The sequence below is a fragment of the Galeopterus variegatus genome, unplaced genomic scaffold (genome assembly GCF_000696425.1).
Source record: "Galeopterus variegatus unplaced genomic scaffold, G_variegatus-3.0.2 Scaffold3078, whole genome shotgun sequence".
In the NCBI taxonomy this organism is placed as follows: domain Eukaryota; kingdom Metazoa; phylum Chordata; class Mammalia; order Dermoptera; family Cynocephalidae; genus Galeopterus; species Galeopterus variegatus.
The window spans coordinates 213310-235361 of NW_007729189.1; the positions used below are offsets into that span (position 1 = coordinate 213310).

At 58.1% G+C, this 22052-nt stretch overlaps 1 protein-coding gene across 1 annotated transcript in view; it reads left to right on the plus strand.

Annotated features, from left to right (window-relative positions):
* Positions 1–22052, plus strand: part of LOC103599747 (obscurin-like) — a 155222-nt gene that overhangs the window by 122668 nt on the left and 10502 nt on the right. The window contains 18 exon segments of the mRNA XM_008583906.1: positions 1791–1958; positions 2582–2684; positions 3095–3224; positions 4273–4384; positions 14103–14315; positions 15751–15847; positions 16222–16346; positions 16798–16910; positions 17619–17787; positions 18015–18096; positions 18202–18402; positions 19091–19151; positions 19593–19670; positions 20003–20175; positions 20410–20436; positions 21136–21288; positions 21388–21433; positions 21882–21959. Of these exon segments, the coding sequence (XP_008582128.1) occupies positions 1791–1958; positions 2582–2684; positions 3095–3224; positions 4273–4384; positions 14103–14315; positions 15751–15847; positions 16222–16346; positions 16798–16910; positions 17619–17787; positions 18015–18096; positions 18202–18402; positions 19091–19151; positions 19593–19670; positions 20003–20175; positions 20410–20436; positions 21136–21288; positions 21388–21433; positions 21882–21959 (2129 nt within the window).

A 22052-nucleotide genomic window follows, 5' to 3' on the forward strand; every position in this document is an offset into this window, starting at 1 on the left:
GGGTTGGTGTGCTGCTGGGGAAAGTGGCAGCTCAAGAGTGTCTGCCTGCAGGATGGGATGGAACGGGATGAGACGGGCACTTCGCCCCACTGGAGGGTCTCCTTAGATGGGAGGGGTGCAATGTTTGCCTTTTCATGTCACAGGAAGCCACAATATCTGCCGAGTGGAAGAGAGGTGCATGAGGGAGGACCTAAGGACAGGCCAGGGCACGGGGCTGGGGTGGATAGGGAAAGTTTCTGGCCACCACACTGAGCTGCAGGGCCTGGCTGGCAGCATGCTGAGGCCAGGTATGGAGGAGAGAAAAGGAGGGGGTGTTAGGCAGTGATTTTGAGAAGGGGCTGCAGGTTTGAGGCTGGGGAGGGAATGGGGAGGATAGGGCCAAAGGGCAGTGAGCTGGGTATGGACAGTGCCTTGGAGGTCCCCAGGGCAGCTGCAGGATCGTTAGATGGGTGGGGGTGACCAAGGATCTGGCTGCCCACACGGATGTCCTCTGAATGGTTCAGGTTCCCCAACCTGGTCCCTGCCTCTAGCTAGTGTCTGAGCTGCACACAGAGAGACAGAGACAGAGGAAGATGAAGAGGAAAATAAAGAGACAGAGAAAGATGGAGACAGAGACAGACAGACAGACAAAGACAGAGGTAGAGACAGATAGAGACAGATAGAGACAGAAAACAAAGACAAAGATAGAGATAAAGAGAAAGGTAGAGACAGACAGACAAAGACAGACAGACAAAGACAGAAAAAGAGAGATAGAGGTAAAGATAGAGACAAAGAAAGAGATGGAGATAGAGAAACAGAGACAGAGATAGATATAGAGACAGACGGAAGGAGATAGAGACAAAGAGAAAGACGGAATGAGAGATGGAGACAGAAACGGAAAGACAGACAAAGAGAAAAACAGAGTGACAGAGACATACAGAGAGATAGAAACAGAGATAGATGGAGACAGAGATAGAGAAAGACAGAAAGACAGACGCAGACGGACAAAGAGAGGAGGGGTGGACCATCTGGGCCTCACTCCCTCCAAGTTGTCTTGACAAGCTGGACCCAGAAGGNTGCCCACACGGATGTCCTCTGAATGGTTCAGGTTCCCCAACCTGGTCCCTGCCTCTAGCTACTGTCTGAGCTGCACACAGAGAGACAGAGACAGAGGAAGAGGAAGAGGAAAATAAAGATACAGAGACAGAGAAAGATGGAGACAGAGACAGACAGACAGACAAAGACAGAGGTAGAGACAGATAGAGACAGAGATAGAGACAGAAAACAAAGACAAAGATAGAGATAAAGAGAAAGGTAGAGACAGACAGACAGACAAAGACAGAAAAAGAGAGATAGAGGTAAAGATAGAGACAAAGAAAGAGATGGAGATAGAGAAACAGAGACAGAGATAGATATAGAGACAGACGGAAGGAGATAGAGACAAAGAGAAAGACGGAATGAGAGATGGAGACAGAAACGGAAAGACAGACAAAGAAAAACAGAGTGACAGAGACGTACAGAGAGATAGAAACAGAGATAGATGGAGACAGAGATAGAGAAAGACAGAAAGACAGACGCGGACGGACAAAGAGAGAAGGGGTGGACCATCTGGGCCTCACTCCCTCCAAGTTGTCTTGACAAGCTGGACCCAGAAGGGAGACCACGCCTGCCCTTGTGCTCCTGGCGTTGCCCCTTGGTCACCCTCTTCCCTGTCTTGTGACTGCAACCCCAGGCCAGGCCCAGCATCTTGTCCCTGATGGAGTCAGCCTGAGGGTCCCCATCCCCATGATACCCCTCACCCCTCCTTGCAGACGGGAAGCCAGTGGAGGTGGACCCTCACCACATCCTCATTGAAGACCCTGATGGCTCCTGTGCCCTCATCTTGGACAATCTGACTGGAGTAGACTCCGGCCAGTACATGTGCTTTGCAGCCAGTGCTGCTGGCAATGCTAGCACCCTGGGCAAGATCCTGGTGCAAGGTGAGCCTGGGAAGCCTGGCCAGGTACAGGGCCACCCTAACCAAACCCCCGGCAGTGGACCCTGCCAAGGCCAGCGGGAGGGTGGTGCGGACATCTGACCGTGGTCTGGAGGCTCATGGAAGGGCCAGGGAGGGCACTGGTGAGGGTGGGGACCCGACAGCTTCTGTCACGACACTACACTTGGCTTCATCATGGTATCTCTGTGTCTCTGTCTCTCTTTATGTCTCTCTCTGTGTCCTTCTGAATGTCTCTATCTCTCTGTCTCTGTCTCTGTGCCTCTTTGTCTCTCTCTCCTATCTTTGTCTGTCTCTGTGTCTCTTTGTCTCTCTGTCTGTGTTTCTATCTCTTCCTCTGTCTACTATCTCTCCTATTCCTGTCTCTCTATCTCTGTCTCTCCATTTCTGTCCCTCCTGCCTCTGTCTTTCTGTCTCTCTGCCTCTCTGTGTCTGTGTTTCTATCTCTCTCCCTCGATCTCTTGTCTCTGTGTCCCTCCATGTCTCTCTGTCTACTCTCTGTTTCTCCTATCCATATCTCTCTGTCTCTGTGCCTCTGTGTCTGCGTCTCTCTGTCTCTGTGTCTCTCTGTCTCTGTCTATCTTGGTCTCTCCCACCCCACAACTGTAGTCCCTCCACGGTTTGTGAACAAGGTCCGGGCCACGCCCTTTGTGGAGGGAGAGGATGCCCAGTTTACCTGCACCATGGAAGGCACCCCATACCCTCAGATCAGGTGGGACTTGGGCTGGCAGAAGAGTGGGGTTGTGAGGGGAAGTCAGGTCCCAGGCCACAGCTCCCGTCTGTAAAGCGAGGGGTGGGCAGCATGCTCCCCAGGTCAGAGGTGGGCTGGGCACACAACCACTATGTCCTTCGGTGGAAAAATGAGCATAATGGGGCCAAAACTCATTCCGGATGTGGGGCCCACCTGCAGCCAGAAGGATGCGGCCGGGCTGGAGTTCGCCTCCTGGAAGTGTGGGTGCTCTAAGGACACCAGCATCAGGGGGCAGGGCAGTGAGGTCCTCAGCGTGGGAATCAGAGCCCAGGGGTGGCCCTGAGCACAGGGTGCCATCTAGATGCCCTCATGCCACCAGCAGAGCACTGTGGCCCAAGCCCCACCTCACGAGCCATTTGGGCTGGTTCCAGGTGGTACAAGGACAGGGCCCTGTTGACCCCTGGCAGCAAGTACCGGATGTTGAGTGAGCCCCGCAGTGGCATTCTGGTGCTGGTGATCCGGGCAGCCGGCAAGGAGGACCTGGGACACTACGAGTGTGAGGTGAGGCATGTGGCGATGTGGGATGGGGAGACCTGCCTGGGGGCCCAGGGAACAACGTACCCAGTGTCCATGATGAGGGTCTGGGGGACACCTACCCACTATCAGTCACCACAGTCCATGATGAGGGACCGAGGAACACCAGCCCACTCTTGCCCACTGTCCATGGCGAGGGGCTGGAGGACACCAGGCTGCTGTCCCCTGCTGTCCCCTGCCATACCTCCCCCCTGCTCTGTCTGTCTCCTCTTCTGCCACAAGGCTTCTCAGCTCCTGCCACATCAAACTGGCCCCCTGTTCCTGGTGTGCCTTGCCATTGTCCCCGCCATTTCAAGGGTACCACTTGGTTTTTGCCTTTTGGGGAGGCCTGTTGCTGTCCTCATACATTTTACCTATTTATGCAAAGATGCAGTGTTAGTTCCCTAGCGTTGCCTGGTACCACACAGGTGCCTTCTGCTTGTGGAAAGTTCCCAGCCCTACAGACATACGGCTCCCTCTGTCCCTGTGCACTGTGGCCACAGGTCCAGGGCTGGGGACTCCCGAGGATGGGACCTAGTCTTAGTCCTCTGCTCTTCCAAGGTCCGCCCAGCCCCACAGGGACACAAAGTAGGTGTGTTTGACTGTGGGTGCCCCAGGAGTCCCAGGCTCTGGCATGTGTCCAGCTCTTCCTGGGGCTCCTCTGTGTGGCCACTGCCATGAGCCTGGGGGAGCCTGTTCTTCATTTCAGCCCTGGGGAAGTAAGTGGACCCGTGTTATCTCTGGAAATAAGCTGTTGGATATGGTTGCTACGGGCCACATGTGGTGATATAAACTTAAATTGAAATCGGGAAAATTAAATCCAGCTAAGGATTAGGTTTCTGGGCTTCACAGCCCAATTTCAAGCTCTTAGAGCCCCATATGGCTAGTGGCCGCCACACTGGACAGAGCAGAGAAAGCATGCCCTTGGCTGCAGGAGGCCGTAGGGGAGTGTGGGTTCCTGTAGGGAGGCCACGGCTGTGCTGAGCCTCTCTGGGGAGCCTCGGGCTATAAGCGGACCTCTGCCATCGTTTTGCAGTTGGTGAACCGGCTGGGCTCCACGCGTGGCGGTGCAGAGTTGTACGTACAGAGCCCTGCGTTGCAGGCCCGGGACCAGCACCACGGGGAGCAGCTCATGGCTGCTGTGGAAGGTAGGTCCTGCTGTTCTGCCTATGCCACCTCAGTGGCTCATGCCTGGAACCTCCTCACAGGCCTGGGCAGAGTCAGGTGGGACTGAAGCCATTACCCCTTCCAATCAGGGCCAGCTTCCTGGAGGAGGGGCCTGGGTGGCATCTCAGGGCAGGGAGGGCTGTGGCTGGGTGACAGGAAGATGCAGAGGAGAAGCCATGGGCTGAGTGCTGATCTCAGCCTGTGAATGGATGCAGCACCGGCTGGGCCATCCGAGGGCAAGTCATGACCCCAGAGCCCGGGTGAAGGCTGGAGAGGCAACCCTGGGTGGGTGGGTGGTCCCTAAGTGCTGCTCACCATCCGTGGGGAAGTAGCGAGCTTGCAGAAAAGCCAGGCCCAGCCCTGGGGCAGCCCAGCCAGGAGAGAGACCTCATGCAGGTGGTGGCAGGAATTGTCAAAGGGATGTGTATGAGGAAGAGGGGTCCACGCCATGTAAGGGGGTGTGTGTCAGGGGCCTGGCCTGTCCACGCACAGTGCAGCTGGTCACAGAGAGGCCAGAACACTGTGGCTCAGCCTTCCTGGCCTGGGGCTGCTCCTGGGTTGTAGGCAGGGGCTGGGCTGCAGCATAAGCCTTACCAGGGACAGAAGGTGAAGTGGGGCACAACACTTCATTCCTTGAGGGTCCAGCTGGCTTGGCCAGGCTGGGGCAGAAACAGCTGGGATTGGAGGAAGGCAACTGGTGCCTGTGCTGGGCTTCCCAGTAGAAGCTGGGAGGGGCTCCATGGACAGGTGGTAAATCTCCTGTCCCTGGGGACATGCAAGCCAAGGCTGGACCAACACCTGGTGGAGCTGCAGCTCCCCTTATGGGATGGGTTGGAATACATGTCCTCCCAAATCCTAAAAGGAGGCTTCCTTAGTGCTACCAAAACCAGTTCCTCCCAGGGCCTGATGTCTGGAGGTTGGTCGTCTGTCTAGACCCTTACAGAATTGGGCCATCTGGGTCCTTTGATACCTTCCATGACCCTCTTGGAGACCCTTTCCTCGCTGGGCAGGGGTCCTTGCTTCTCAGCCCCCAGAAGGCTCCAGGCACTGGCTGGGCCCTTTCCACTGTGAGTGTCCCTGGGGTCCTGGGATATCTGCTAGCCCCACAGCTGGGGTGGCCACAGCACCACAGAGATGTGCTTCTGCTGCCATGGGTACCTCCACTTCCTGCACAATCTCCTGTCTCACCATTGGGGAAGTGCCCAGTGGGGACATGCAGAACTCCCTCTTGTTGGTGACGAGAGCATCCTTTACAGTCATTCATTTGGTTGTCATGACGGGGTTCTTTCTGGGTATGGAGAAGGGGGTGGCAGTGTGGGAGAGCAGGCCTTTGGGGCCCACTGGTGCTGGACATGGTGTTGCCCTCAGCGAGGCAAGAAGGCTGAACCTCGAAGACACTGGAGTTGGAGCCCGATACCTCCCCGCTTCCTAACTCCTATTCTGCTGCTTCATCTTTAACTTGGTGGCTCCGCAGCCAGAGCAGGCCCTGGTGGGTGTGGCCCCCTTGCTTGTGATTGCGCCATGCCTGGGGCCCTGCTTCGCACACCTGCTCCCCTTTTGTAGTTGCACATACTCACTTGGGCCCAGAGCTGGTCAGGGGGCAGTTTAGGTCTATGAAGACAGGTGCCAGGAGTGTAGCAGCCCAGAGGTGCCCTGGCCACCACCTCTGAGAGCAGCCAGAGGGACCCTCATCAGGGAGGATGAGGGAAGGAGATCTGGGTTTTCCTGCTGCTTTGTGCACAGGGCCTGGCCTGCAGGCAGTGAACATGCTGACTCTATCTGGGCCCAATTTAGTTGAAACACACAGAGGTCTTTGGCTGGATCCAATTCTCTCTCTGTGGGCTGTCCTGCCTCCAGGGGACAGCCTGCACAAATGCATGCACACATGTACATGCATGCATGTGTCTCTGTGCACATGCATGTGTGCATGCTTGCACACACCTGCACATGCATGTGCACAGTCATATATATGTATGCATGCACATACACACATGTGTACGCAAATGCGTAGTAAACGTGGCCCCCAAATGCACATACAGACACAGCTAGGACACTTACTGTATTTGCACCTCATCTGAGACATGTTTAAAATATTCTCAATCATCTAAAGGAAAGCCTTTCCCTATGTGGGAGTGTAACAAAGCAGAAAATCCCTCAGACCAGACACCTTGGGGCTGTGTGTCCCAGGCCATGCCAGTTGACTTTTCTGGGCCTCCTCCTCAATTTTCCCTGCAGGGTGGAGAGAGGAGCCGTTGAGATATGGGAGTACTGGTAGCATGTGGACTGCCCACTGTCCAACTGGCCAAGGCTGGGAAGAGGCATCTTTGTGCCCAGACTGGCCTTGCCTGGAAGCTGCAGGGGAAGAGGCCTCAAGGTGGTTGGGAGTAGGTGCTGCCTGATCTCAGATGAGTCCCATCCCACCTCTCATGGAATTCAGGTTCCCCATCTGCAAGATGGAAACAACAGGCCCCACCAAGCAGGCTCTGGGGAGGGAGGCAGCCAGGAAAACCAAGAGAGACCATTGAGTTTGTGGACTGGGGGTACACCTGTTGGGAGACTTAGGTTTCCCTGCTCATGCGGAGCTCACGACCCTGCCCAAGCATCCTCTGGGGCTCTTGGTAGGGCTTCTGTGACCTATGCCACAGGAGCCCAAGTGTGCCCCTTTCCAGACTATGGAGTTCTTCTCTCTTTGAGAGACACCTTTTGGTCTTTAGGATTTTTTGTAAAACAGACATTAGGCATCCCAGTCTTAATGTGGCTGCTGGCTCACTGCAGCTACAGGCCATTTCTTCTTCCTCTCTAGGTGTGTTTCATTTTCTGCATCTGAGAAGTGGGTTCAGAGGCCTGACAAATTCACAGGGCTCCCTGGGCACATGGTTTGAAGGAGAAACTGAGATTCCTGTGCAGGCAGCATAGACAGAGACCTCACTCCCTACATCTCCTGTAAGACCCTCAAGATGAACAATGGGTCCTACCTTCATGTGGGATGTAGTTTTGTCATACCTCCTCATACCCCAGCTATTCAAAGCAGGCATTGCCACCTCCATTTAAAAGATGATGGAATTGGGGCTCCAAGCTGAGATGGCCTTCCCAGGAGTACATGGCCAAGCAGAGCGTGGACTCAGTGCTCCTAAGCTGAGCAGGTTACTACACTGTCATGCTACTCAGATCAGCTCCCAAGCTCTGGCTGGTTTGTAACCCTCGCTATTCTGACTGTTTTCTTTGTAGTCACTGAGCAGGAGACTAAAGTCCCCAAGAAAACCGTCATCATGTAAGTGCAGGCGTGTTCCTAACCTTCCTTCTGACTGCAGTGCCCTCTGCATGCCACTAACCTGCCTGGACCTTGCCTGTGTGGCCTGGCCACCTGCTTGCCTGACTGCCTGCCCACATAGCCCTTGCCCATCCTGCAGATTTCCAGCAGATTGCAAATACTTGCAGATACCCTGTGTAGCCACCTTCCCTGGAACTTTGGCTATTTCCATACTTCACAGCTCTCTCTTTCAGGGTCTCAGTACCCTCTCCATGGCCCCACTGCCTCAGCAGGGTAGACCTATCCTGCACACTTCACAGTGGTTCACCCAGGGTTTGGACTACACATCACACCAATTAGGGTGGGACTGAGAGCTGCTTCCCTCAGCAGGGGCTAGAGACAGAATTCTACCCCTTAGGACCCTAGTAGATGGGTCAGTGTTGTCCAACAGAACTTTCTGTGATGATGGAAATATTCTACATCTACATTGCCCACTTCAGCCACTAGCCACGTGTCTGTTGAGCATGTGGAATGTGTCTAGTGCAACTGAAGAACTGAATTATAATTTGTATTAATTTGAATTTAATTACAACATTGCAGCCATAGTGGACAGCACAGTCCTAGGGCTCTTAGAGTGTCTCCAAATCCAATATTCACGTTTGGAAAATGAGAAAACTGAAGTTCAGGGAAGAGAGGAGGCTAGCTTGGGGTAGGTCATGATTGGAAGCTGGCTAGATCCCATTTCCCCAGTGCCACACCCAATGCCCCTTTCTTCATCCTTCAGTTCCTTCAAGGCTAAAGAAAAGCCACACATTTTAATGATGAACTAATACAAAAGGGTCAGAGCTGGGTGAACCCACAGAACATAGGATTGATTTTGATTTGGATAATCTGTGAGGACTTCAAATAGGAAGTGTGTGCAGATTGAGGTGGTGGAAGAGCTTGCAAAAGCCAAGAGGCAGGAAAGACTATGGTTTCCTAAGGCCAGGTGACTGAGAAGCTCCAGGATGGGAAACCTTTTAGTTCCCCATTGGTCTACAACCTCCCAAAGGGGCCATGTTCCTGGAGAATCCCATCATCAGACATTTGGTGAGATCTTCGGTTAGCCCTTCCTTGACTTTCTTCCTCCTCCCCCAAAGCCACCCCACAATAGACAGGGCTGCCTGAGGTGGTGAGCATCCCCTCTGCAGGTATGCAACCATGTCAGAGCTTTACACAGATTAATTCTACATTTTATCCAGAGGGGAGCATTACTGCTATCCACATTTTATGGATGAGAAAAGTGAGAAGCAGAGATGGGGCCAGGAAGCCTCATTGGGAAAGCTTCACAGGTAACTCAGTCCTAGGGGAGGGTGGACTGGGTGATTCATGAGGCATCCTGAAGTCCAGTCTGTACCAGGCTTAAGGAGGAGGCAACCCTTACCCTGCAAAGAGGAATGTACACCCTCAGACTGAGGAATAGGAACAGAATTGTCCCTAAAAGTGAACCACACAGGGATAAGAACTGGAGATCCAGGGCGAGGGGACCACAGAAGGACACAGGGCTTGGAGAGAGACACCACCACCTGGTGATCCCACATGCTGTGCTTTTGGCCTCAGTGCAGGATGCCATGTGCCCTTGTGGGGCAGCAGTGAGCTCTGCAGTAGGGGAACATTTAGGAGAAGTCGTCCAGCTGCCCATCTCCACTCCACTCATTCAACATCAGAAGATTGGGTAGCATGAGGTCAGAAGATGTGGCCTGTCCCATGTTCCCTGATGTTTGGTCAGGCTCTGATTCAGTGACAAGTCTAGTGTCCCTGAGCCTGGATGTGAGGCAGGAAGGCAGGCCTATGGCTCTGAGCAGGCCATGTCTCTGAGCCTCAGCTTTCCCATCAGTGAAGTGGAGTATAACATTCCCTCCTTAGGAGGCGAGGGCTGGAGGAGGAAGGACCTGTAATTTCTGCATACCCTGAGAGATGACTCTGGGCCCATCCCTGGGAGCAGCTGCTTCTGAGTTAGAAGACAGCTGAATAAGAGACAAGGTCTTAGTCACAGCAGGCAGCTGACAATGGCCCCCAGCTGTCACCATATGCACAGCAGGCCCCTCTGCCTGAGCCTGTGGGAGATGCAGGTGGCAGGGCCTACAACAGTGGAGGTTGTATTTTACTTAACATATTCTTGCCCCCTGCCTGTTGTTCATTTTACTCTCAGCACCCTGCAAGGTTGGGGACACTGGGTGCCCAAGGAGGAAGACCTGGGCTAACTGGTATGCTTCTGTCTCTTGTCCCAGGCAAATTTGAAGCTTTTTTCACCCTCTCTGTCCACACTTATAAAGGGGGCCAGACTCACCCCCAGGCTCATTGCAGAGTCAGACAAGAGAGTGTGCAAAGTCCCTGGCCAATACCATTGCACACCCATGGGCAACCAGCCGTGACTTCTGCCTTCTTTCTTCCTCCCCACTCCCATTTTAGGAGATGGGGACCAGGCAGGGGAGGGGGCTTATCTGAAGACACATGGCCCGTGACGGCCGAGCCAAGCTCAGAGCCAGGTGTCTGGCTCAGGCTTCCCCTGTTAGCCTTCCCAGAGCTGCCTCAGGCCCCACTGGGCCTCACACCCCCAGACCCAGAGGCTGGGAGCACAGGTTGCTGGTCAGGGCACTGACAACCCTTCTTTACCTCACCCCTCCTGGCCTGAGCTCACCCCTCCACATGTGCCTGTGGCATCTGCTGTCCAGCCTGTCCCTAACTGAGGATTTTTGAGGCATGCAGCACTGATCTCAGAGCTTGCTCAGGCACTCACCCCATGATACAAAGCACAAAGCCTGCTGATGGGATGGGCAAGGAGGGGAGACCAGCACAGGGGACATTGCAATCGGAACTTGAGCTGGTTTATGGAGGCACCTGCTGTGTGACAGGGTGTGGGCCTCCCCAAGTGCCTCTCCTCTTGTTTTGAGATCCACATATTGGAGCCTAGGGTTCACCATATGAGACTTTGTGCTTTGTCTCTTGTTCTTTGTCTGGGGGTTTTACAGATAGGGCTCAAGCACATGTGTAGGAGTTTCTTTGTGCAATCTCACAGCACGCTCACTTCTGCACTAACCTCATCCCTGTCTTGTGCTGATGGTGCGGGCACTTGTCGAGACTGCAGGTCTCTGTGCCCACCTCTTCTTGGGCCTCTCCCACCCTCAGAGAGGAGACCATAACCACTGTGGTGAAGAGTTCCCGTGGCCGACGACAATCCCCCAGCAAGTCCCCATCCCGCTCACCTTCCCGCCGTTCTGCCAGCCCGTCAAGGCCCCGCCTGTTGGCCCCTGAGCTGTTCCTGTCAGGGACCAGCCAGCCCCGCAGGCCCGAGGTGCAGCCAGGCCGGAAGCCCACTGTGCCCACGCTATACGTGACAGAGGCTGAAGCCCACTCTCCAACCCTGCCTGGGGGTGTGGAGCCCCAGCCCAAGTGGGTGGAGGTTGAGGAGACCATTGAAGTCCGGGTGAAGAAGACCAGCCCAAGGGGTGTGTCTCCTGCCAGAGAAGTGCCTGGCAGCCCAGCAGGGCTGCTCTTCACGCTGCCTGGTGGAACCTCCACTGAGGACCCCAACGCCAACAACTCGAACAACACGCTGCTGGCACAGGAGGCGCAGGCCCAGGGCACGGGTGTGGTCTGCAGCGGCGAGCCCCACATTTTCCGCATGGACGCTGGGGTTGGTGTGGACTGGGCCACTTCTGGCATGGACGCCCATGAGTTGGAGGATGCTGGGGCCTCCCTCAAGGAGGAGAGTGCTGCTGTGGAGGAGGGAGGAGAAGGAGAGGGTGGGGAAGGAGGTGATTTCATGACAGAGGAGCCCCAGGATGGTGACGACCTTCAGGGCCGTGACCCCAAGATCCTCACACATAATGGCCACATGCTGACCCTGGCTGACCTGGAAGATTACGTGCCCCAGAAAGGGGAGACCTTTGGCTGCAGCAGCCCTGTGCCCAGCACCTCCGACGACCCACCCTGTGAGGTCTCAGTGCTCCAGAGAGAGATTAGTGAGCCCACTGTGGGGCAGCCTGTCCTGCTCAACGTGGGGCGCCCGCCAGGTCCCCGAGGCCCACTTAGCTTCTTCAGGCCTGGGCCTGGGGGGACGCCTCCAGCGGGGCCCCAGGTCCGTGGCCCTGAGGGTGTCTCCTTCCTCATGCGGGAGGCCCAGGTTGGGCCGGCGGGCACGACTCCCTGGACACAGTCCTTCTGCACCCATGTCCAGCGATCTGCAGGCAGTGGCCAGAGCAGCTTTAAAACAGAGGTCTCCACCCAGACAGTCAGCTTTGGGACGGTGGGAGAGACGGTCACCCTGCACATCCGCCCAGACGGGGATGAGGCTCCTGGCCCCTCTCAGGGCTGAGGCTGCACACCTCCATGGGACTGGCAAGGCCAGGACACCCCTGATGCTGCCACTATCATGGCACAGGGACAGCAGGGAGAAGGAATGGCCTTGTGGCCATGGATCCTGCTTGGCACCGGCCTCAGGCCCTGGGACACCTCAACTTACCTTGGGCACATGTGCTTGGACCCCTGCCCCTTGCTCTTCTGCCACTTGGGGCTCCAGCCTGCCCTGCGCCATTCCTACCTCACTGGACTTTGTCTTCAGCCAGGAGGACTGTGCAGCCTCTGCAGCACCAGAACATGCTGACGCCGCTGCAAGTGAGCCCTGGCTGGGAGTGGCTCGAAGATCCCAGCTCTGGGCAGCTTTCTCCTGAGCTGGCAAGAGCCTCCAGGCTCTGGACAGAAGAGGGGGACTTCCATATGGGACCTGTCTGTCCTGCCAGGCTCTGGCCCCAGCCCCATCCACATCCCAGCTGCCAGGCCTCACACAGCCCTGCCTTTCCTGCAGGCTGGGGGCCTGAGACCCTCAGTGGGGGGCTTCCCCAAGGCCACATCCAAGGCCTGAGTGGTCCCCCCCGCAGCTCTGCAGACCCTCCTGGGCCTTCTCTGCTGGGTGGACATAGGGTCTGTTTGTGGGAAGAAGCCCCTGTCGGTTGACCTCAGTAATCACAATAAACCAGCTCCCTGCACCTCCTGTCTGTTTCTTGCTTTTGGCTGGCAGTCCAGGGACCCCTGCAAGCTACCCACCTTGATTCTGAGATCTCATTCCAGGTTGTTCAAGTCCCCTGGGTTGCATCCCCCTTGATGTGTCTTTCTTGGGGTCCCTGGGTGGGCATGTGCAGCGTGGTGGTCCAGCTTATTCATACACAGGGGTACTTGGTGTGACCAGCACACCAGTGATGGTTAATCCCAGCCTGCTGGAGGTTGTGCAGGTCTTCCTGAGCCCTGGACAGCTGGGGCTATCATCAGGACCGATGTGGGTTGGGGGGGCAACATGGCGACCCTTGTGGGGCCTGGGCTCTTGGGGTCTAGGGGTCCACCCCATTGTCCCTGGCAGGGATGATATAGGATGATTTCAGGACCTGTCATGGGGACAGCACCAGCCTCCTCTCTGACCTCCAGCCCCAAGGCCAGCTCGCAGGGGTTTGGGTAGAGGGGCATGGACCTCATCAGACTGGGAAAGGGGAGGATGGGTTCCCTCACCCTGTAGAGGGAAGCCAGGGGTTGCCTCTCCAGCCTGGGGGTGTGGGGGTGCAGCAGAAGTACCTCTTCAGGGGGGCTTGACACCAGCGGGGCAGGAGAGGGCTCTGGGCAGAGGTACCTTCTGGGGACAGGGGTGGTTGGCACTCCTGTGGCAAAGGTGTGGGGTCACACTGGGGGCTGGCAGGTGGGTTGAGGAGACTGCAACGGGTGAGGGCAAAGGTCCTTTGGGGTTCTTCTGCGGAGAAGGGGCATGGGCCAGGTTAGGGGTGCCATGGCCTGAACTAGGCTGCAGGTGGTGGGGAGGGGGATTTGGACCATTAGCAGAGGGGAGAAGGCTGCTGATCAGGTGGGGCACAGGGCACATAGCTGCCCTGGGAGCTGGGGCTTGTCTTCAGGAAGGGGCCCCAGCTGTGGCCACCTGGACACCCATCCCCGAGTTTCCCCCAGCCCTTGACTTAACACCAGGCTGTCCCCAGGTTTTGGGCTGAGTAAGCCTGCGCCTTGGGGTTCTGTGTCAGTTTCAAGAAGTGGCTAGCCCTGGGATGAAGGGTGGGGTTGGCATTGGCAGACTGAGGACAGGAGGTGGGTATCCAGTCCTGGAAGTTCTCTGGAGGAGGCAGTGCTCTCCTGAAGTCACCTGGGGGTAGACAGGCCCTAAGCTCCCTGAGATTCTGGGCAGAGGAAGCAGCCACTCCCAGCATTGGTCTCCAGGCCTCCCTTCAATATCATAGAACTCCACCTCCAGGCAGTCTCCTGAGCTGAGGAGCAGGTGGCAGGGGACAGCCCAGGGTCTTCTCACCTGGGCAGCCTCTGAGGACTGGGACAGGCCCCTGAGCCCCCTGCCTGGGTACAGACCATGACAGACCCCTGGGCCTCACCTGCTGTGGGCTAACTTGCCTCTTCCACAGATGCCACTCCATCCCTGGCCACCGTGGAGGACACTGTCCACCCCGCCCTGGATCGAGTGGACCAGGAGGTCACATCTGTCCTGGGGAGACTGCTGAGCCCTGAGGCCCCAGGCTTCTTTGCACAGGATCTCGCCAGCCTCAGCCCTGGAGGGGCACCCACACTCCAGGAGGCTGGCCACCAGCGCCCAGGCGCCAGAGTCTTGGACGCACCTGGTGAGGCCCAGTGTGGGGCTGACCGCAAAGCTCTTCTTGACCCCAGAAACCCCACCATGCTGACCCTAACCTTGGCTCTCTGACCCAAGGGGTCAGCCCTGGTGCCCATCCTTGGCTTGGGCCAGCATTTCAGGCAGTCTAGGCGACAGGCAGGTGGGCATGCTGCAGACTCCATGCTCCCCACGCCGCTGCCTTGGCCTCCCCCTGGGGTCAGGGTGCAAGGGGGTCAGGGGTGGGTGGGCCCCCTACTCCTGCAGGACGAGAGGGCTGGCTCCTCAGCTCTGCTCCCCTTACCCCACGTGCACAGATGCCCAGCAGGCCTGGACAAACAGGCTCCTCCCTCCACCCAGTTCAGGTGCCCTGGGACCACACGGGGCCAAGGAGTGTCCCTCTAGGCCCTGCATTTGCACACATTTGCCCCAATGTCCCTGTCACAGGGATGGCTGAGCACAGGGCCTGGCCCAGGGGAAGGGACACGGTGCCCCACTCAGGCCCTAGGGAATGGCAGCTTTCTGTTCTTGTCTCCTCTGTAATTACCACCCACAGTGACCAAAGCCTGTGTCCACAGGAGAGAACAACAGATGAGCAGAGGCGGGCAAGGACCAGCCCTGGCCCTTTGCTTTCACTCTCGCCCCTGTGGATAGGGTCCCATCCACAGGGTGCACCCTATGGGGACACGCCAGCTAAGCAGACAAGCCTGCCCCACATGTCACTTGGCCAGTCCCTGGTGGATCACAGCCACGATCACAAACCTGGGCTTATTTGTCCTGCCTGATGCCACTACAGAGGGAGCACACATCTGCTGGCACCAGCCTAGTCTCCCACCCCACCCCAGGCACCATTTCCCATTTGCTCACCCCACTTTTGACTCCAGCATCTGCCTGCCCCACCTGTGCCCTGCCTGTGCCACAGCTTGCATTGCCCAAAGTCCTTTTCTAACCATACTGCTGCAGCGTCTGTCCTGTCCTCAGACACTGGTTGGAGGGGCATCAAGGGGCTTACCTGTCCATGGACGGGCCCCACATTCTGGCCTCTGAGAAGCCACAATGGAGGGTGCCTTGGCCTTCTGGGTCCTGCCCGCACATTGCTCATGCCCTAAGAGAACTGTGGAATTCCCACAGCACTCATGGTGCTGAGATAGAGCCACCTGCTCAGCATGGTCTGGAGGCTTCCCGAGGCCATGCAGGGCATGTCCTGGAGGGCAGAGGCTGCTGCATACTGATGTCAGCCCAGCTGGGGGTGCTGATGGCCCCAGGAGGGTGCCCTGGCATCTGGGCTCTGCAGGGCAGCTGATGTGCACAGACACAAGCTGTGGGCTGGAGCCCACTGCTCTGCCAGTGCTCCCACCTGTCCCAGCCTGGAGATGCGGGGGACCCATCCTCGCGTGCAGCCCCGATCCTGGCTCCATCTCACTGGGTCCCTTGTCTTCTGCCAGCTGAGCCCCCAAAGGTTCCGCAGCCCATTCCCCATGAAGGCCTGGAGCAGGAGACAGCGGCTGGTGCCGGGGTCCAGGAACGGACTGTGCCCATTCGGTAACCACATCCCTTGGCTGGCCAGGTCATGCGATGGGGACATCCTGGGGTTGGGCAGGCCATATGGACATGAGTTGGGGGTGGTCTCGCCCCCCCGAACACACTCTTTGCCAGACCCCACCCCAACCCTGAAGGCAGGGCAGGGCAGGAGAGGACAGATCACCCTCTAGGTGTGGGGCACTCCCACCTCACAAAGGACTGGGGCACCTTGTTTGTACATCCTGTCCCAAAGAGTCTTTGCTGCAGTCCCCCCAAGTGAGGGCGAGGCTGGGGGCTCCCCATCTCATCATGAGGCTTGGCTGCCCAGGGAGTGCAGGGGCCAGGACTCCAGTGGCCTCCACTGGTCAGAGGCTCACCTGGCTTCATGACCCCAGGATGGAGAGCGCGTCCTGGCCAAGGGCAGGTGCAGGGGAGCTGCTCTGGGACATACACAGCCAAGTGGTTACGGAGACCACACAAAGGACCTACGTGTACCAGGCCATCAACGTGGGCACCGCAAGTATGGAGACTGGACCCAGCTGGGTTAGGCATGTGCACCTGATGTCACCATGCCCAGAGATGGGGGACATTTGCATGGAGGGGCCTGCTGAGGCTGCCCAGTGTGTCCTAGCCCTGACTCAGCCTGGGCCCCCCAGCCCTTTTTCAGGCAAACTAAGTGTTCATGGCACTCTGTCCCTGAGAGTGACAACTCAGGTTGGCAAGTTCTGCCTGCCTAGCCTGACTGTCGTCCTGACCACTTGACCGACTGAGGTCACAGTAGAGAGGCAGTGTTTAGATGGAAGGAAGCACTTCCTGACTGTCAGAGGCCTGGGTGGTCAGGGGTGGGACACCATCGCTTGGGAGGGAGGTGGACCCTGTTGCTCTGGAGAGTATCCCGGGGCCTCCCACATGGGGAGGGCCGTGCAGCTTGGGGACCCTCTCCCCACAGGTTTTCTCCCCACTTCCCCCAGGACCCCCATCTATGCAGGTCACCATTGAGGATGTGCAGGTACAGACAGGTGGCACAGCACAGTTTGAGGCTGTCATTGAGGGCAACCCGCAGCCCACGGTGACCTGGTACAAGGTAGGAGCAGGTCCAGGTGGGGCGGGGAGGGGTGGGGGCGATGTCCTGCTGGAGCCAGTAGAGGGACCTGCGGGGGGGGGGGGGAGGGGGCTGTGAAATCTCTGCTGGGAAGTCCCCACCGTGCACTTTCTCTTGTGCAGTCCCCACCCTGCAGTCCTCCTGAGGCAGTCCATCTGAGCACGCTTGCCTCCAGGGACAGTCCTCCTCACGGAATCCCCGTCACGCAGTCCTCCTCAGGCAGTCCCCACCGTGCAGTCCTCCTCACGGAATCCCCGTCCCGCAGTCCTCCTCAGGCAGTCCCCACCGTGCAGTGCTCCTCACGGAATCCCCGTCACGCAGTCCTCCTCAGGCAGTCCCCACCGTGCAGTCCTCCTCACGGAATCCCCGTCACACAGTCCTCCTCAGGCAGTCCCCACCGTGCAGTCCTCCTCACGGAATCCCCGTCACGCAGTCCTCCTCAGGCAGTCCCCACCGTGCAGTGCTCCTCACGGAATCCCCGTCACGCAGTCCCCACCGTGCAGTCCTCCTCACAGAATCCCCATCCTGCAGTCTCCCTCGTGCAATCCCCCACATCCCCTCCAGGCTGGACACAGAGCTGGACATACAGCCTGTGTTAGAAGCATGGCTCAGTGAAGGGTGAGCTGGCCCATGGGTGTCAGGGTCCCCCAGGGTGGGCTGATGGTGGCCCCACCTGTTTGGTGCCTCCAGGACAATGTCCAGCTCGTGGACAGTGCCCAGCTCAGCCAGCAGCAGGACGGGACCACATACTCCCTGGTGCTGAAGGACGTGGCCCAGCACGACGCTGGTGTGTACACCTGCCTGGCCCACAATGCTGGCGGCCAGGTGCTCTGCAAGGCGGAGCTGCTGGTCCAAGGGGGTGAGTTGGCAACCCCTCCTGAGCCCTGGGCTCTGCAGTTGGGCTGGCCGGGTACAGGTCTCAGCTCCATGTGGTGTTCTCTGTCCCTGTGGGTGGCACCCAAGCAGGTGGGGTCTCAGGCTTGGGCCCAGTGAGCAGTCCCTGCCAACACTATAGTGTTGGGGGACAATAGGGACTGGAGACGTCACCTTTGCCAATACTGACTGCTTCCTGCTCTTTGACTGTAGGGGACAGTGAGCCAGACTTGGAAAAGCAAAGCTACCGGAGGAAGCTACACTCCTTCTACGAGGTCAAGGAGGAGATTGGAAGGTATTGCTCCAGCCTCCTTTTCCCGGGACCTCCCCAGAATGCCCCAGGACCCCCTGGGATGGCATGTCCATGGGGGGCTCCCCTCCTTCCTTCTCTCCTTCCTAGGGGTGTGTTTGGCTTCGTGAAAAGAGTACAGCACAAAGGAAATAAGATCTCATGTGCTGCCAAGTTCATTCCCCTGCGGAGCAAAACTCGGACTGAGGCATACCGGGAGCGAGACGTCCTGACCACACTGAGCCACCCTCTGGTCACCGGGCTGCTGGACCACTTTGAGACCCGGAAGACTCTTATCCTCGTCTTGGAGTTGTATCCTGCCCTCAGCGCCCAAGGAGGGTTCAAGGAGGGGCTGGGAGGAGCCACATGCATGGGATCCCCGGCCTGGCTGGTCGTGGTGACAGCTGTCTGCTCAGCTTCCCTGCATTCTTGTTAGCAATGTCACATAACAAACGGCGCCTGTTCTTGCAGCTCACGATGGTGTAGGTCAGTGGTTTGGGCAGGGTGCTTTTACTCCATGGGGCACTGACTGGGGTCACCCGGCAGTGTTGAAGGCCTGGCTGGTCCCGAGGCTCCAAGATGTCCTCGACGGGGATGTACAGGGGCTCCTGCTCTGCAGACGGCCTCTTGGAGACAGCAGAGGAGCTACCTGCCCAGTCCACTCTGGGTCTGACCTCACCACTCACTGGGCCCTTTCTGAGGGTCTCTAGGGGGGTCTCATGTGCTCGAAAACCTCTCAGCTGGCCCCAGCCCCACCCGCCCCTACATTGGTATCCTTTTCTCGAGGAGGGGACAGGATGCCCCCACTCCCACTGCTGCCGCCCAGAGGCCTCAACCCCTGTGTCTGCCTACAGCCCTTCTCCTCCAGGCTTGGTGCCATCTGGGGTGCACAGGGGTCCCTGTCTCACCCTCCCCAACCCTGAGCATCAGCCCACACCTCTGGATCAGATGCACCTACAGTTCAGACCCCCAGAACTGCTTTTCCTTGATGGGAGCCCAGGTGCTCATCAGAGGAGCTGCTGGACCGCCTGTTCAAGAAAAGTGTGGTGACCGAGGCTGAGGTGACCGCATCTGCTTCTTGCTCTTCCCCACAGACACAGCCCCAGACACAGCCCTCCCCAGCTCAGAGACCTCCTGTGGCTCCCTAGCATCTGCAGGGACATCACAGCCATTCATCTCAAAGCTGTCCCGTGCCCCAGTCTCACCCGTCCCCTGCCCAGACCACGCCTGGCCAGCCCTGCCTGCTCCACCCTGCTGTGCCCAGGCTATTTCTTCACACCAAGAGCCAAGAGTCCACCCAAACCCTCCTTACCTTCGGGGAACACCCTGGCCTTTGGGCACACAGAGTCCAGGAGGGCTTTGCATGTCACCTGCCCTGTGGAGCCTGTCCCAGGTGCCAAAGTCGGGAGGAGGCGGTTGCTGCCTATGGGAGCAGGCTGGGTGTGAAGTGGAAAGGGGAGGCTGAAGCGGGGCTCTCACCTGTGCTCTGGCCTTTGCCACAGGTCAAAGTTTACATCCAGCAGCTTGTGGAGGGGCTGCATTACCTGCACAGCCATGGCATCCTCCACCTGGACATAAAGGTGCTTGCCCCCGCTGCACTCTCAGAACCTGCAGTGGGGGTGGGTGGGAATCAGGGGCCTGCAGGGTGGGAGGGCCCCAGCCCAGCCCATCTGAGCACGCTTGCCTCCAGGGACAGGGAGCCCACTACCTCCTGGCAGCCCCTTCAGGCGGGGTGCGGCCCTGATGGAGGGGAGGCCGTCCCCTCTGGTGCTAAAACCTGCCCCTGGGCTCCCCATTGCCCCACACCAGCCTCATGGACCCCCGAGTGTCCCCCTCCCCCCAGACCTGGCAGCCCTGGGAGTCACCTGCCTTAGGGCATGGCCCTTATTGACACCCCAACTCTACCTAACAGCCCCCCAACATCCTGATGGTGCATCCTGCCCGGGAAGACATTAAAATCTGTGACTTTGGTTTCGCTCAAAAAATCACCCCAGCAGAGCCGCAGTATAGCATGTATGGCTCCCCTGAGTTTGTCTCCCCTGAGATCGTCCAGCAGACCCCTGTGAGCCAGGCCTCGGACATCTGGTGAGTGGGTGGGCCAGGCCAGCAGGGCTACAATGCCCTTAGGACACTGAGTCCCTTGGTGGCTCAGCCCACCCTCTCCTGTGCCTCTGGGGGTCATGAGCAGCAGTGACCAGGGGTCCTGTTTGAACCTCTGTCCCTTCCTCCAGCACTGGGCTCCCCTGTTCCCCCATGCACATACACCCCTCACCTGCAGGCCAGGCCCGGGCATCTCACAGTGTGGTTTTGTTTCTGCAGGGCCATGGGGGTGATCTCCTACCTCAGGTGAGCAGAGGTGGGCCCGGCCAGCTGCCTCCTCCAAAGCCGACTTGAGACCCCTCCTCTACAGGCCCATGGAGGCCACGCACACTGCTAGCTGCTCCCCAGACACAGACCCAAGACCCAGGGGACAGCTATCTTGGGAACAGGCAGTCAGCCAACCCTGATAAGCAGTTCTTGCCAACACCTCTCACAAACACCCCATCGTCAGAGGAGCTGTGCCAGTCATGAGGCAGAGAGCTGAGCTGTTTCCCTGCAGGGTCTGGGGGGTTTGTCCAGAGGCTGCTCATAACATGCACTGCTGCCCTCAGGATTCTGGTGGTATAGACTGATCCTGGATCCCCATCTCGGGCTAAGGCTGGGTGCCCACCCCAGGCTGACCCTTGATCCCTATCCCAGCCTAAGCCCAGATAATCCTGGGTCCCTGTCCCAGCCTGAGCCTGCATCCCCACCTCAGGCTAAGGCTGGATGCCTGCCCAGTACTGACCTGTGGTCCCTATCTGAGCCTGAGGCTGAATCCTCACCCCAGCCTGAGCCCAGATACCCACTCCAGGCTTAGCCTGAATCCTTGCTGTAAGCTGAGCCTGGGTCTCTGTGGGCAAGTCTGAGATACTTGCTGGGACTCTCAGGGCGAGATGGGAATGGTTCTCAGAGCCCACTCCCAGCCAGGGTCTTGTGTGAGGGCCGGACCTTCCCTGCTTTCAGCCTGACCTGCTCATCCCCGTTTGCGGGCGAGAGTGACCGTGCCACCCTCCTGAATGTTCTGGAGGGGCGGGTGTCTTGGAGCCACCCCATGGCTGCTCACCTCAGCGAGGATGCCAAGGACTTCATCAAGGCCACACTGCAGAGGGCCCCAGAGTAAGCGCACACCTGTCCTTCCCCTGCCCAGGGTCCAGTCAGCCCTGTCCTGGAGCCAGCTGACTGCCTGGCCTGACTCGGGCCTTCCTCTCCCCCTAGGGCCCGGCCCAGTGCCTCTCAGTGCCTTGCCCACCCCTGGTTCCTGGTGAGTAGGCCCAGCTTGGGCTCCACCCCGTGCTCTGCAGGGAGGGAAACTGAGGCCAAGAGGGGCAGGGGCCTGCCTGGGCCACAGGCCTCATTAGCACAGAATAGGGGCTCAGAGGATGTTTGTCCCTGTGGATTGGCCAGGGGTCCTGGGACCCTCAGATTGGAACAGCGTTTCAGTGCCCCGCTTACCCCCTGACCCCCCAGCAGTAGATCAGGGACAGGGAGGTGCCATCACCTCTGACCCATGACCCTTGACCTGCCCCACCAAGCATGTGGAGTGAGGGCTGTGGTATCCTGGACCCGGCAAGAGCTGAGGGGATGGGACCCATGGGATCTCTGGGCTGGGGGCTGGCCTGGCCACTCTGCCCAGTTGGACCTCCATCCTGGAAGGGGCCCCACCAGGGCACCAGGGTCTCCTGCAATGTGGCTTCCCCTCCTGTCCTCAGAATTCAGTGCCTGCAGAGGAGGCCCACTTCATCAACACCAAGCAGCTCAAGTTCCTCCTGGCCCGAAGCCGCTGGCAGGTGAGCTGTGCCTGCCTCACAGAGGGAGCACTGGAGGCCAGTGAAGGGGAAACTGAGGCCTGGAGGGCCAGCTATGTGTATCAGCCAAGTCTG